At 37.0% G+C, this 13,846-nt stretch overlaps 2 protein-coding genes across 2 annotated transcripts; one reads left to right on the forward strand and one right to left on the reverse strand.

Moving 5' to 3' along the window:
• The first annotated feature begins 1,134 nt into the window (after positions 1–1,134).
• Positions 1,135–5,176, forward strand: LOC137735202 (mini-chromosome maintenance complex-binding protein). Its single transcript, XM_068474605.1, has 14 exons — positions 1,135–1,432; positions 1,604–1,717; positions 1,824–1,931; positions 2,130–2,252; positions 2,626–2,670; positions 2,768–2,872; positions 2,969–3,127; positions 3,284–3,358; positions 3,514–3,627; positions 3,784–3,986; positions 4,058–4,193; positions 4,377–4,601; positions 4,758–4,825; positions 4,910–5,176. Exons 1-14 carry the CDS (start codon positions 1,265–1,267, stop codon positions 5,022–5,024), a joined length of 1,758 nt encoding a protein of 585 aa, XP_068330706.1. The 5' UTR covers positions 1,135–1,264; the 3' UTR covers positions 5,025–5,176.
• Positions 5,177–6,286: 1,110 nt separating this feature from the next.
• On the reverse strand, positions 6,287–8,143 carry LOC137734595 (expansin-A8-like). Its single transcript, XM_068473832.1, has 3 exons — positions 7,924–8,143; positions 7,338–7,650; positions 6,287–6,945 (listed from the first exon to the last, which is right to left on the reverse strand). The coding sequence occupies exons 1-3, from the start codon at positions 8,069–8,071 to the stop codon at positions 6,642–6,644; spliced, it is 765 nt and encodes a 254-aa protein (XP_068329933.1). The 5' UTR covers positions 8,072–8,143; the 3' UTR covers positions 6,287–6,641.
• Between the last annotated feature and the right edge of the window lie 5,703 nt (positions 8,144–13,846).

Below are 13,846 nucleotides of genomic sequence, written 5' to 3' on the forward strand. Positions count from 1 at the left end.
TTTTAAATTTTTTTATACACACTTTGTTTGATTTATGTGTTTATCCAATTTTATGAACCGATGATGATGGAACTAAGAACAATATTTGGCTATTCAAATATGAGTAGGAATTCCTACTCAAAATTTTTTGTTGTCAATTTATAGAACTTCATGTTTATAATCAGAACCGTTCATATTATAAATCACCCTATAAAGATCACCTCTGCAAAAAATCAATTAAAATTAAGATCGTTAGTTCATCAAACTGTTTAAAAACAAATGAACGGTATTTGTAGAAGCATTACGACCCGTCTATGTATTTGCTACAATAAATTGACTAAACGACCTTAGTTTTAATTTATTTTTTTGCAAAGATGATCTTTTACAGTGTGATTCATAGTATGAACGGTTTTGATCATAAATACAAAGCTCTGTGATTAAAATATTAAGAGTTTTGAGTAGGAGTTCGTACTTATCCTTAAATAATCAACTATTGTTCTGGAACTAATCAAGGCTTTTGAGAATTGCTAAGTACCGCATTAAATTATTAATCATACATTGCTCTTTCTATACATCAATTAAGTTCGAAGATTTCAACAACAAAATGGCAATAAAAACTAGATTTTATCGTCAAGGGATAATTAGCCAATAAAATTAAATTTAACCTTGATGTAACCAAGTTAAGTTCAAATAATATATAGACTTTGATCTACTTCCAAATCCTCTTATCATACTTATATTAAATCTCAAATAAAAAGAAAAAAACCAAAATATGCTAAGCTCACCCGAACTAAGGAGATAGATCATCGATCCTCTTTGTAAGGATCTTGGGGATCCTTTAGTTCTGTTTTTTTATCGTACCTCATGCAATTATAAATTATTTTAAAATATATTATTTAAATTTGAATTCAAACAGTATTTGAAAAAAAACTGACCACACGATATACGATGAACGGACAAGATTAAAGGATCCCAGATCCTGCAAGATCCTTATCTCCAAACTAAGACGAACAAAAGCCAAACACAAATTAGCTTTCCCGCATCCAACGATCCAAAAGTCCTCTACGACATCCGACGATCTAAAACTCATTACACCATACTCTTTGTAAGTTGTAAGAAGATGGAGCCAGTAAACCTAGGACCAAAATGGCGGGAACAAGCACTTCTTAGCGGGAAAAACCCAACGACCTCACTTAAAAGCGCGGGAAGCCGATCCCAACCGCCACATCGAGAGAGTGACTGAGAGAGAACTCAGAGAGAGAGAGAGAGAGAGAGAGAATCAGATATGGTGGGAGTAGCGTACGACTGTCTGGCGAACCCTCTCGGAGCGGTCCGGTCCACTTTCGAGAAGGCGATTGCGTCGGGATCCGATCCGGCCTCCTTCGACGGCCGGGACTGGGGAGCCGTCGATCTCTTCCGCAACTTCCTCTACGATGACGGCGGCCTCTCTCATGTCCGAACCCAAACCCTACACCCTCAATTTTTATGCTTTTTTATTTGGGCTCATTTAATTGCCCTTGACAACCCTAATTGTGTATCATTTTTCCCCTTTTAATCCCTTGATTTTAGCTTCTCTGTGAAATGTCAATTAAAATTTGAAAAATTGTTGCTTGTCAAAATTTAGGTACCAATTTTGAATTCTGCAAGCGTAAGATGGGTTCAGCCCAACACACTCGTTCGATTTCGGGGAATGATACAAGACATGTTGGGAAATGAATTCTATGTCGGTGCTTATAAGGTAGCTGTCTTTATCTTATGCCCTCTGAGCATTTTTTTCTGTTTGTGCAACATAGGATTGTTAATTTATTTAGTTGCCACGAAAAAATGCGTTGTTGGTATTGAAGGATGGCTCTGTTTGGAGGACCAACAAGTTCACGGATGTTCCTCAATTTCCGGTGGATTCCACGCCGGATATGCGGTTATGGGAACGCCGAATGCTCTACTGCACCCCGGTGAGTGAGACTATAATCAAACTCTTAGCACATACTTATATGCTTAGTGTTGGTGGCTGTGTTTGAATTTTTATTTTGTTACGGTAATGACATTCCTTGAATTTTGCTAGAATTTTCAGTTTGGATGCGTGGAATTAACATTGTGGCTCGTTCGGTGATCTGAGTTTTCTTGTGTCGTTATCTTGTATTTGTGTTTAGGTGCCGGGACAGAATTCATGGGCTGAATCTTCTGACGCGGTGATGTTTACAAGTATGGAATCAGCAACCCAACAAAGAGAAAAGCGCCCGAGAGTGGATGTTGAAGCTACTGATAACATGGATGTAATTTCCATTCTCATAATCTGTGTAGTGAAAGGTTAATCGTGTTTTAAGTAGAAAAGGCAAACTGCATTACAATGCAAAACCGCCTTATTATTGCCATCTTTGTGCTTAACTTAGTTGTATAAATTTAGGAAGTTTTTGTTAGCAATTGAGTAGGTAGATCTTTGCAAGGGTCAGGTTTCGGATGATTGGATTGTCATAATTTACTTGATAGGTTTTTTATCGTGCTTGGTTTATTTTGTGACTTCATGAGTTGACAATTTTTGGTTCTTTACATCTGTAACATCTCATCTCTCAAGTGAAGTTTCCTTCAGCTTTGTATTGGAAAGTTGGCATCTTGTTTGTGTACCTGACATAGTGCATTGAATGACAGGTCTCAGATAATGGGATTGAAGGTTCTCCTTCTACCAAAAAGCTCGTAAGTAGAACCAATTTTATTAATTAAATAAAAACATTAGTTTCCGATTCTGATGAAACAAAAACTCATCCTTCCTAATTTTCTTCATCTTTTCCAGAAAGAAAACGGACATTCTTCTCAGCAGTCAATTACTGAGGGCACCAGCTCTAGTATGATTACAGCGCTTGATGTCAACAGTGATTCGCTTCCTTGTCTTATTAAGGTACATTGGACAATTTATTATACCAATAGAAAAATTATGAACCGAGATTTGTTCTCCCTTTTAGCGAAAGCTGATGAAACTCTTGTATCCTATCAGATGTATGATTGTTTAGAATCTGACTTAAAGCTAAACGAGGTTTTTGAGTTTGTTGGAGTCTTCACTTTCGATTCAGAGTTTAAAGAGGACAAAGATGAATCAGATGATTTCACGAATGGTTTTAGTGAAGATGTGTTGGTTCACTTGCCCCCAAATAAGGTACTAGTTCTGTCTTCCATATGAAATTGTAGGTCTTCATATATAAGAAAAGACTAATTCTTGCATGTGTTGTTCTGTACCGCTTGTTAGTACTCGGTGTTGGACTGTCAAGTACATTCAATTTTATACTTTTTTCACAATTTTCTCTTGTTGTAGGTACCACGTCTCCACTGTTTTATTCACAGGAAACTTGCAGTTCACGACTTCCTTCCGCGTTCCCCTACAATCGAGGTGATTTTGTGCTCATTATTATCTCATATTTCCTCAAAGGACTTGTATAGTCTGTGTTTCTGCTATCCTGGGAACTCTAAATTTCCCCCTTTCACGTTCTTCCCTTAATTACTTTTGATATTGTGCTGACAATGCTATTACTGTCTATCTTATAGCCAAAGCCGAACTTGGTGAAAGAGATCAGGGAAGCTCTCTTGAGGCATCTTACAGCTGTTCTTGGCAATGATGGTATAGCTGCTAATTTCATGCTGTTGCATCTCTTATCCATGGTAAACGGTCCTTATCATATCTAAATATTCTGTGTTGGATACACATGATGATACTTTTACGTTATTTTTGTGCATCGTGTCTTATCTCAATCTCTTAAAACCTCTCTCCTCATCTCCTTTACATATGAGGTATATGATTTGATCTGCTTTTGACAGGTGTATTCAAGAGTTGGAACTGTTGCTGTGGGGAAGCTTTCACTAAATCTTACTTGTTTAAGCAGAGAAAGTGCGCCTGTGTTTGGCACCCAGCTTGGCCTTGCTCTCAAGAATCTTTTACCTTTCACACAATGCATATCCCTAACAGTGGATTATCTCAACACTGCTTCTCTTGCGCCAAGAAAGGATTATGAGACAAGCAGGTAACGAGATTTTCGATTCTGTACCATAGTGTCAATTTTGTAGTAGTTTTTAACTTTTCACATTGCTCCAGGCTGATAACCGGAGCCCTGCAGCTGGCTGAGGGTTCACACGTGATATTTGATGAGACCCGGCTGGAAGCTGGCATTCTTAACTCTGTCGGGGTTGAAAATGCAAGATTGCTTAAAACTTTAATAGAGTTGCAAAAGGTGATTTATCTATTCTACTATACATACTTCTATGTGTTTCTTTATGTATTACTGTTTAATGCACTAAGATTGGCAACCTGTGTATATTGGTAGATTTGTGCCTTATGAGATTATTATTACGTCAGAGTTTATAGCACCGAAATGCACACTAAGGCATGATAACTTTTAATTTGTCCTTTTCAGGTGGAATATGATTTCAAGTTCTATAAACTGGACATGCCAGCAGACATCCAAATGCTTGTTCTTTCAGAAGGCAAATCAAACATTTTGCCAGCTGATGTTGTGTTACCTTTCCACCCTTCTTCAGTGGTTTCCGCTGAACTCACCGCAGAAGCACTAGAGGCGTGGAGATGGTACTTGGCTACTCTTAGATCATTGCCACATTCTATTGACTCAGAATTACAGAAGGTAAGAGTTGCTTTGGATAGCTTGTTACCCTGAAATTGCCTACTCCAATAGAGTTGGGAACTTAGGATTACAAATTTAGTTCAGAAGTGTTGTTCTCCATGTCTGATAAATTAATCAATCTGCCTCTGGCTGATGTCGTCGTCTGAAACCTTACAGGTGATAGAAAATGACTTGGTTGCAGCAAGGCAGGAAGATAGGACACTGGGAACCCAAGATTTCAGCAGGTTAGAGACTGAAAGATTTGCGAATTGTTCTTTCTTCTTCGAGATTCGTTAAGTCATTCATTATATTCTTGCTTGTGCTTACAGATTGCTGACAATGGGTCGATTGATGTCGATGAGTTTTGGTGAAACCTCCCTATCATTGGAACACTGGCAGATGGTCAAGGAACTTGAGAGGCTACGAAGAGAGAGGCTCAAGTGAATGTATTATTTACTACTAAGATTTGTTTTTTGTTAATTTCAAGGGTTGATTAACTTGGGTAAATTGTAGCCCATGGCTGTTACCAGCCACCGGTGCAGATGTTTTTGTAAGAAAATATTGTGCCGTTAATGTTAAAATGCTGCCAATTTACATCAATTTTCAGACTTTTCAAACTCTGGAGTGGGAACACTTTCTGTTTGGTTTACTGAATCGTGAATGCCTCTTTAGGTTTTCTGATCGAATGACGAAAACACAAACTTTTATTCAAACCTAATGTGTTTAAAATTGGATCAACGAAAAGGTTGCACCTATTTGATCGGAAGGTCACGAGTTTGAGTCATAGAAATAGTTTTTTTGTAAAGCAACAGTAAAACTGCATACAACAGACGTTCCTCCCGACCCTCACAAATTGAAGAGCCTTGATTCTTTGGGGCTGTCCTTACAAAATTGGATGTCAAAACAGCCAAACACAAGTGTTAATGTCGTTCACCCAACACTATTCAAGTTCCGGCCACAAATGAATTATATTAGTCTATTGCAAAACGTCTTGAGAGCCATTCTACCATACAACAATATAGGTAATGTCAAATTATCAAAGAGACGAGTCAAATGTTCACTTCAACAACATCGATATTGTCCCCAACTTAGTAATTACCATATGCACTATCCGTCAAGTGTGAGATGTTATCATAAAAAAAACCTCGGTATTAATTAAAGTGAATATTTAAACTATTATTTCTCTTTTCCTGTGGCCAATGTGGGATTCAACAGGTAGATTGCAGTAGAGAGATGTCACGGGCGAGGCATCTTATTTCTCATGTCGGTCACTTAGATTTCAAGCACGTTGAATGCCTCTTTATTTATTCCAAGGCCAAAGCTCTTGTATTTGAATATTGTAATAGCATTAATTTACCTGGAAAATAGTAGCTGGTCACATGAGAAACTCATCTTCTCAGAGAAAGGTTCCCTACTAATACTTTAGTCGACCAAAAATATATACTTTGAAAAAATATCATTAATACTCGAAAGTAGTCATTTTATAAGAGTCGAGATTTTCCTTAGATTTTTGTATTCAAAGGCGAAGAATCTTGAGATTCGGGTTGTTGAATAGAGGGAGATCTGAAATTTGATTTGTGTGAGATAGGTCAATAAAATAAGCTAATGAGAACAGTATGATTTAAAATAAATAGTCTGAATCTTCGGGCCCGTTAGTTCTGAACACAGAAATTTAAAAATTGTCTCTATTCATTTTACAAGTCACATGAAGAATCCACCAAACCAAAGTATAGATAATGAAGGTGAAAGTACAAATTTGCTCCATCTGGGTTCTGTACCTACTCGGGGTATGAGTAATAAAATCTGCATACCACATCCAACGGTACAAAATGCATCATCATCAAATCAAACGGACACAATCTCCTCACTGTATATATATATATATATATAAAATATTATATTATAGATAGGCCTAGCGGGTGCCAATTAGCCACCTCAGCAATCAGTTGCCTCCTAAAAAAAAAAAAAAAAAAAGACCTCCACTCTTCTCTTCCCATCCGCATACAAGGTTGTACCCTTCACCGTTCACCAGACTTTGACCGTTTTACTGCCGGAGGAGTCTTAGAATTGACTGCCCTCATATGTCTGGCCGAACTGCCAGTTCCCCGGCGCAACATTGTTGGCGGTGAGAGTTCTGCCGTCGCTGGTAGTGACTTGGAAGGAGAGGCTCTGGCCGTTGAGGTAAGAGTTGCTCTGCCAGTTCTGGCCCCAGTTCCTCGACATGGCTTGCCACCCTGTGTTGGAGCCCTTGATCGACACTGAGTGCACATCTCCTGCTCCTCCCACGTTTGTGATCAAAACCAAGTTGAAGTATGAGTGGCCGTTGATTGTGAATCTTACTCCTCCCTTCTTCACACATGAAACCCTACAAATTACCGAACAAAAGCATGTTAATTTCACTGTCTCACAAATTATACAAACTTTCAACGACAAAAATATAATTTCAACGACAAAAATAAATAAATTTTGGGATGTGACCGTCACGTGAGACTTTTTTTCATGTCGCACTTTATATAATCAAGTGAAAAATGTCACTATGTAACGGGTGTATATCGCATTTTTTCTTGTCTCACTCGCTACGTGACCTGGTCAGTAGATGAGTGAGATAAAAAGAATGAGATCTACACCTCTATAAGTCAATTACACAGTGTGGTGATTGGCTTCATATACTTTCATAGTAACATTTCTGTTGTAAGAAAGTTTCCAGGTCACGTGTAAAAATTACTGAGGCAGTTTAAGTAAATGTTTGTTTTTTACCTTCTGAAGGAGACGGGGACAATTCCAGCTCGGTACTGAGCGATTTTCTCGAAAGCAGGCTCAGCCAAATCGAAGTGCTGGAGTGGAGGGTTGCACCAGCCACCATTGTCGTTGGACTGAGCAAAGTTAGGAGGGCAGAAGTTGGTGGCGGTGACGGTGATGCTGCCGGGGAGGCACCATTTGGGGTCACCATCACATTTCATCTCATAACAAGACCCGCAGCTCAAGCCATCGTTGAAGAGAGCTGTGCTCAGTGCTGCAGTGTTGGTTCCGTACCCTTGACTATACAAGTTTCCATATCCACAAGCACCTCCTGCAATATCCAAATACACAACCCGATCAATATTCATGGTTAAAAATATTTACTCTCTCCATCTTGGGTTTTCGGTTTTTTGTCTACAAGTGATATTCTACCTTGAACTAATCTAAACTGCAATAAGACAAATTTAAAGTTGGATCAATGTGCATCTGCTCTGGCCGGTGTGACTGCATCCACGAGTTTGGGTTTTACACATTCAAACTCAAGTTACTTCAACTTTACCACATAAAGTTACCCTAAAGTGAAAAAGTAGTGAGTTAGACTTACCCATTGTGCCAGAAGCATCACCACCACCATAAAATGTGGCATGGCCACCTTCCCATCCACCTCCATAGTCACCAAAAGTACCTTGAAGACATATATTGAGGACAAAGAACAGAAGAGCAATGGTGGAGTGAGAAAGAGTAAAAGCCATTGTTTATGTGTTTAGAGAGAGAGAGAGAGAGAGAGAGAGAGAGAGAGAGAGAGAGAGAGGAGGAGGAGGAGGAGGAGGAGGAAGTACTGAGTGCAAAGTGAGAGGTGAGTGGTTGCATTGTGATGAATTGGGGGTTTGCTTATATAGGAGAGTTGAAGGCAGTGTGAACAGAAAGAGACAAGTTTAGGCTTTGGCACCATGTTGATTACCTTTTAGAGAGAGAGAGAGAGAGAGAGAGAGAGAGAGAGAGAGAGAGAGGTAACCACATATAAACAGAGATTCATATTTTCAGGTCATATCACAAGAATCCATGTGCACATGGAAATGTTCCAGTTAGACTCACCAACTGCTATTCCCCATGACCCTACCTCCACATGCATTTCTCAACCGTTTTCGTTATTTTAGAAATACTTTTTCTACTAGTCTACGATTACTTGTGGAAACTGGTAATTTGTTGATTTTCTTCTGAATTTGCCTTGAGTTACGGAAATTAAGTCCTTCCATGTGAAAACTGGTAATTTGTTGATTTTCTTCTGAATTTGCCTTGAGTTACGGAAATTAAGTCCTTCAATTTGGGATGTTTAGGTTCGATCACAAGTCCAATTTGGTGGCTATAATTTGGGGAGAATCTTAGTTTTCCTAAGTTAAGTTCTTGTGTTTATCTCCAATCGAGCCTTGTAGCTTAGACCTGTAACTAAATAGGAGTCTTAAAGTGATTTATTGTGTGAATGTTAAGTCGAGTGATAAAGAGATTCATTATCACCTCTTGTTGAGGCCAAATTAAACACATCATAATCTCTCATGCTCGTAGAACGAACTCACCGTCAACAAGTGGTTAACAAACAGCTTAAACACATCAAATATACAACCAGTTGTAAAACAGATTTTCTTGTTGGACATATGAATATCAGTATGCAGTCTTTGAAAAGTTCAACGTGTTTTGCCCTTGATCCATTAACTGCTAAAAATACTCAAGAAATGAAGTCAACTCATTGCTACCTTTTTCCTTTGATTTGCTTAATAACATTCTGAAAAATCCGAAAAGGTAAAATAAAAGAATCATTTGGAGAATGCAATGAACCAATGCAGAGGATCCACTGGAAAATCCGACATAAAAATCATTACCACCTTTGCGAGAAGCTCGAACTACATCAGTTCCCACGTGTGTTGATGATTTGAAGTGATTGGGAATCTTAAATAGTTTGAAAGTATTTTTAAAACAGCTGAAAGTGTTTTTAATAAAAATGTGTTTGAACACAATTCTTAGAAGTAGATTATGAAAAACACTTTAAATGTTTTTTTGCAAGAAGCACATATCTAGCGATTCTTCTAAAAATCATTTAAAGTGCTTTTGGAATCCAAATTTAAAGTGACTTTTCTAACATGATATCTTGTTTTTCTTTTGGTTCTTTTTCTCCTCCTTGGTCGCTCCAGACCCAATTGCACCACATGGTATTCTGTTGCCCTCATACAGTTGCATATAAATTATCTAGTTAAGGGCTTCTCTCATCTTCACTTGTTTGGCATGCCACTCCTATAAAGATTCTTCCTTTTTTGCAATCAGATTTCTCGGGCATCTCAGCATTCAAGTTTGTCTCTCCTTCTTGATGTGTGATTTACTTTTTTACCTAATCTTTTTGGATTTTCTTTTTCGTTTGCAACTTGTCTTGCAAGTTCTTACTTTTTAGGTTTTATTTTAGAGAGGTTTGGCTTTTGGAACTTAAAATCTCACCAAAAGCGGTTTCAGTTATTTTAAAAGCACTTTCAAATGAGGCCCAAGTATTAATGTGCTTGATTTGTTAGACATTAGTCAAGTTAATTAAACAACAAAATCTACTAATCTAGTTTCTTTCATTAAAACTTTAAATCATTAGAGGTGATTCATCGAATCATTCGGAAAAACCAAAGAGGATATAGATTTCTTGAACAATTTGTCGGTTGAGATTATGAAATAGAAAAGCATTGTTAAGAAAAGTGAAAATATTATAAAATTAAGAAGAAAAAAATGGCAGCTGTGTATGGGTGGAGTAATTGTCAACCCAAATAACGCACCCTAATTTGATTTAGGGTTCATCACATAGAAAATCATCAACCACACACGTTGTTGCATTCAATGCGACGAAATTAAGAAAATAAAATAAGATTAGCATGTTACTTGTTGACAATATAATCTAATCATCTCAAGATTAGAGTGCCTGGATGATAATCATTTTAAAGTAAATGCCTTTTGGTATGTCATGGTGAAAATGGTGGGAGAAGTTCAGTATGGCCGGCATACATTATTCTATTACCAGACATAATTGAGAGAAACTCATCCAAAACTAGAGCTAAAAACGCCTTATTTCGTTTGTTCTCCTTCTTCACTTCCTTCTTCTTGCATACAAGGGCGACATGTCATATTTAAAACCGCTATGCAGCGTGCTTTGTTTACTATTTTTGGTACTTTGTTTCAGATTCTAATTATAATCAGGTGCAACAATTTATGAAGAATGTTGTGTTATTTCGTAAGTGTAGGTGATTTCAACGTTACTGCATGTGCATGTAAATGAAAAGGCTCTTAATAAATCTTTTTTTTCCGAAGAAAATGTTTTTCTCACTCAATTGATTATTTTGTGTTGACGGTGGAAGCAAATATTCTTCCTTTTATAATTGAGAATCTAATTATAAAAAAAATAATTATAATTTTTTTAATTAAAAATTTGAATTATATTTGGATGATGAGCCCTACCATATGTTACGAGCACATGCAATTCCCGGGCTTGGCGGTCCATTAAATTCATACATCATTTTCAGATGATTTTGGTGATCCGTTTCGGTTTTCTAAGATAATGATAAATAAATAAAACATAGATGAAACTGTTAAGAGAATTTAAAAGTAAAAAAATTTGACTACGGCTTGTGGAAGATAAAAGAGAAAGAATAATTTTGAGCTTTATAAAAAAAATAAAATAACGGGACATGCGGATTCAAATTTGAACGTTGGAGATCTCAATGTTAAATATCTAAGTTTTTTTTAGATAAAAACATAGCGCGAACATTTGATAAGCTTGTCTTCAACCAAATCATGTCGCGCATATGTTAATAAATATCGATATTTGCTGAAACAATTTGATAAGTGTTATCAACAGTATTTGTCGAGTGCTTTGAACGCAACCTGACGAGTACTACCAAAAATGCTAGCATGCATTACACCTAACACTTAATGGACACAAAAAAAATATATAATGCAAAATATTCAAAGCGTTTCCAAAAACCTTCACATACTTATTTCCAAACTTCGAATAGTTTTGGGGCCAACTTGGTACCAATAGTGCATCTGCCACATGAGATAACATCTACTAATGCTCGACAAGAATTTTCCCCTCAACAAAATCATCAAACTTGTCTCTTGTGTAAAGGAATATTATGGGGATAGATTTGTCGCATCAAAATCTCTAGGATTTGTTATGTCACGTACATTTTTTTCACATATACATTTCCTATTTTTTGTGCATTAAAGTATTGTGTCTACCTTTTTTTTTTTTTTTTCTTAAAGTATTCTTTTTGGCAAATGAGATTTTATTAGATTAGATATTTGATTAGTCATCGGCAAATACTTAACTGCTTTCTGCCATTATGTCTGCCTTTTTTAAACTCAACTTAAGTTTCTCTTCTCATAATTAAAGTAGTTTAAAATAAAATATTATTGTACCGCTAAACTTATCATATTCCGACTCTAAAATATATTTGGAACCTATATGTTGCCGTCGGGACATCGTAACATGAAGAAAAGTAAACTTGATCAAGTGGAAACCACTCCCACAAATACATGAGGAATAGAATTACAACACAACAAAATTCGTCACACAAGAGAAATCACGTCTGGTACACCCAAGATAAGCACAAAATATAGTATATACATGAATAAACCCTAAAAGCTCGAATACTCAGCCCAATACCATGACACACGAAACTCTAATAGTTAAAAGATGCTTGATCACCACCTAAATCAAACCTCTACACCATGCAAGTCAATAATATATACATTGTATAATTCATGAGCATTGTTTTTTCCTTTTGGAATACTTGAAAAATAAGTGAATAAATGGCAATAGTCCAAAGAGAGTGACGCTACACCGAATTCGGTGCAAAGTCAAAGTTTATGGCCTCAATGTTAAATATATTTACAAGTTTTTGGTTCTTGGGTTTTGGACCTTTTGGTGTGGCCATGGACTTTGAGGAAGGGAGTTTTTGTAGCTGTGGACTTTGAAAAGGGAGAATATTTTGCAAGCTTTCATTTATTGTATGTGTTTGCCATGCCACTATAACATTTGAGCAATCTATTAAATAGTATTGAGGTAGGTGTTTCTTTCTTCCTCTTTATTAACAATCAAAATGAAAAGAGATCATTTGTATATTGTATTCTGCAACTTCAAAAACGTCATCCTGCACACTAAATATTGTCCACGATGTTCTGCATAACCAACAACTCATAAATGTTATCTTACATTTTGTTTTTGTAAAAATATGGAGGAAAGTTCTATTATAAAACCAATTGGTAGTACAGGGACTAACCCAACTTACTTACAAATTCATGCAATGTCTCTCCTCCCATCAATGTAGAATTCATTCTCAATACGCCTCCTCACGTGTAGCGAATTTTCAAGCCTAAAACGTAGACAACACAAACGTGGAGCATATGTGGCCGTTAGGTTTCACACATGGGACAACTGGCTCTGATACCATGAAGAAAGTTGAGGTTCCACGACAACAAGGAAATAGCCCAACTTATTTATAATTTTATCCAAATTCATACTCAAATAGTCAAATTACTAAATAATGACTCTTTTGCAGTGTCAATAACCCCGTTTTTTAATAATTCATATACCTTTTATCCTTGTTTTCTCTTTTGGACAAAGGTAGAAGGCGCTTGAATTGAGATCTCACACAAAGGCATGTGGATATTATCCAAATGTTGAGTGTGGAGGACCCATGAAAAGTGCACTTGGGGATGTCTAATAATTTAGTCCCAACTATCCCAATTGCATAAAACTAAGCATCCCAAAAGAAAACAAAGGACCCATTTGCTTATTGGCAACAAGGATTTGAGTGGTCAATTTTTTAGGGTAGTTACTAACATGGTCTGTCATGGCAGCCACAACTAGTCCCACATGTGTTGCCAACTTCCAATATAGTGCTAAGATTGCTCAAACTAAAAGTCTCCTCCACACCAGGCATGTGCATTTATGTGGATAACTTGTAGTGTAGGCCATTGCAAACCTGGTGACATGTTACCTGTGTCTGGTATTATAAGCTCTGTTTCTTTTTGTTATATAGATTAATGAACTGATAGAATGACAATGACAGGTGACTAGGTCTTGGTCTAATGATGCTTCTTTTTCCAATACCGAAAAAGGTTCCAAGTTCAAATTTCTCATCTCCGTTTGCATAGCTGCACCATAGGGAAAAGATTGGAAGTCCTTATCCTCTTCGGGTTGCGCTGTTTTTTATAACTAATCGTAGGCCAATAAGGCCTATAAATCATTTGTTAGACCGGAGAGGGGGAGGTCAGAGAGAAAATCTTGCGTCCGACAGCAAATATGACGCCACACAAAGGAGTGGGACCATTGATCGCATAGACCGGCGTTGGTCTTTTACATCCGAAAAAGGGGTCGGAATGGATCCTTCCAATTGACATTGATAATTACTTGGACTACACTTCACAATTTCGACATCGGAGTTAAAAATCCAAAATTAAAAATTAAAAATTGTTCCGAATCAAGGTAATGTTTCATA

This window comes from Pyrus communis, chromosome 5, assembly GCF_963583255.1.
Source record: "Pyrus communis chromosome 5, drPyrComm1.1, whole genome shotgun sequence".
NCBI classification, from domain to species: domain Eukaryota; kingdom Viridiplantae; phylum Streptophyta; class Magnoliopsida; order Rosales; family Rosaceae; genus Pyrus; species Pyrus communis.

What these genes read in the sequence shown, in the direction of transcription:
- LOC137735202 (XM_068474605.1), top strand. Translation starts at nt 1,265, where the DNA reads ATGGTGGGAGTAGCGTACGACTGTCTGGCGAACCCTCTCGGAGCGGTC. An exon ending in TCTATGTCGGTGCTTATAAG is followed by an intron (nt 1,718 to 1,823) that starts GTAGCTGTCTTT and finishes TTGGTATTGAAG; the next exon opens with GATGGCTCTGTTTGGAGGAC. An exon ending in AAGGATTATGAGACAAGCAG is followed by an intron (nt 3,987 to 4,057) that starts GTAACGAGATTT and finishes ACATTGCTCCAG; the next exon opens with GCTGATAACCGGAGCCCTGC.
- LOC137734595 (XM_068473832.1), bottom strand. Translation starts at nt 8,071, where the DNA reads ATGGCTTTTACTCTTTCTCACTCCACCATTGCTCTTCTGTTCTTTGTC. An exon ending in TGATGCTTCTGGCACAATGG is followed by an intron (nt 7,651 to 7,923) that starts GTAAGTCTAACT and finishes TGGATATTGCAG; the next exon opens with GAGGTGCTTGTGGATATGGA. An exon ending in GTCCCCGTCTCCTTCAGAAG is followed by an intron (nt 6,946 to 7,337) that starts GTAAAAAACAAA and finishes GGTAATTTGTAG; the next exon opens with GGTTTCATGTGTGAAGAAGG.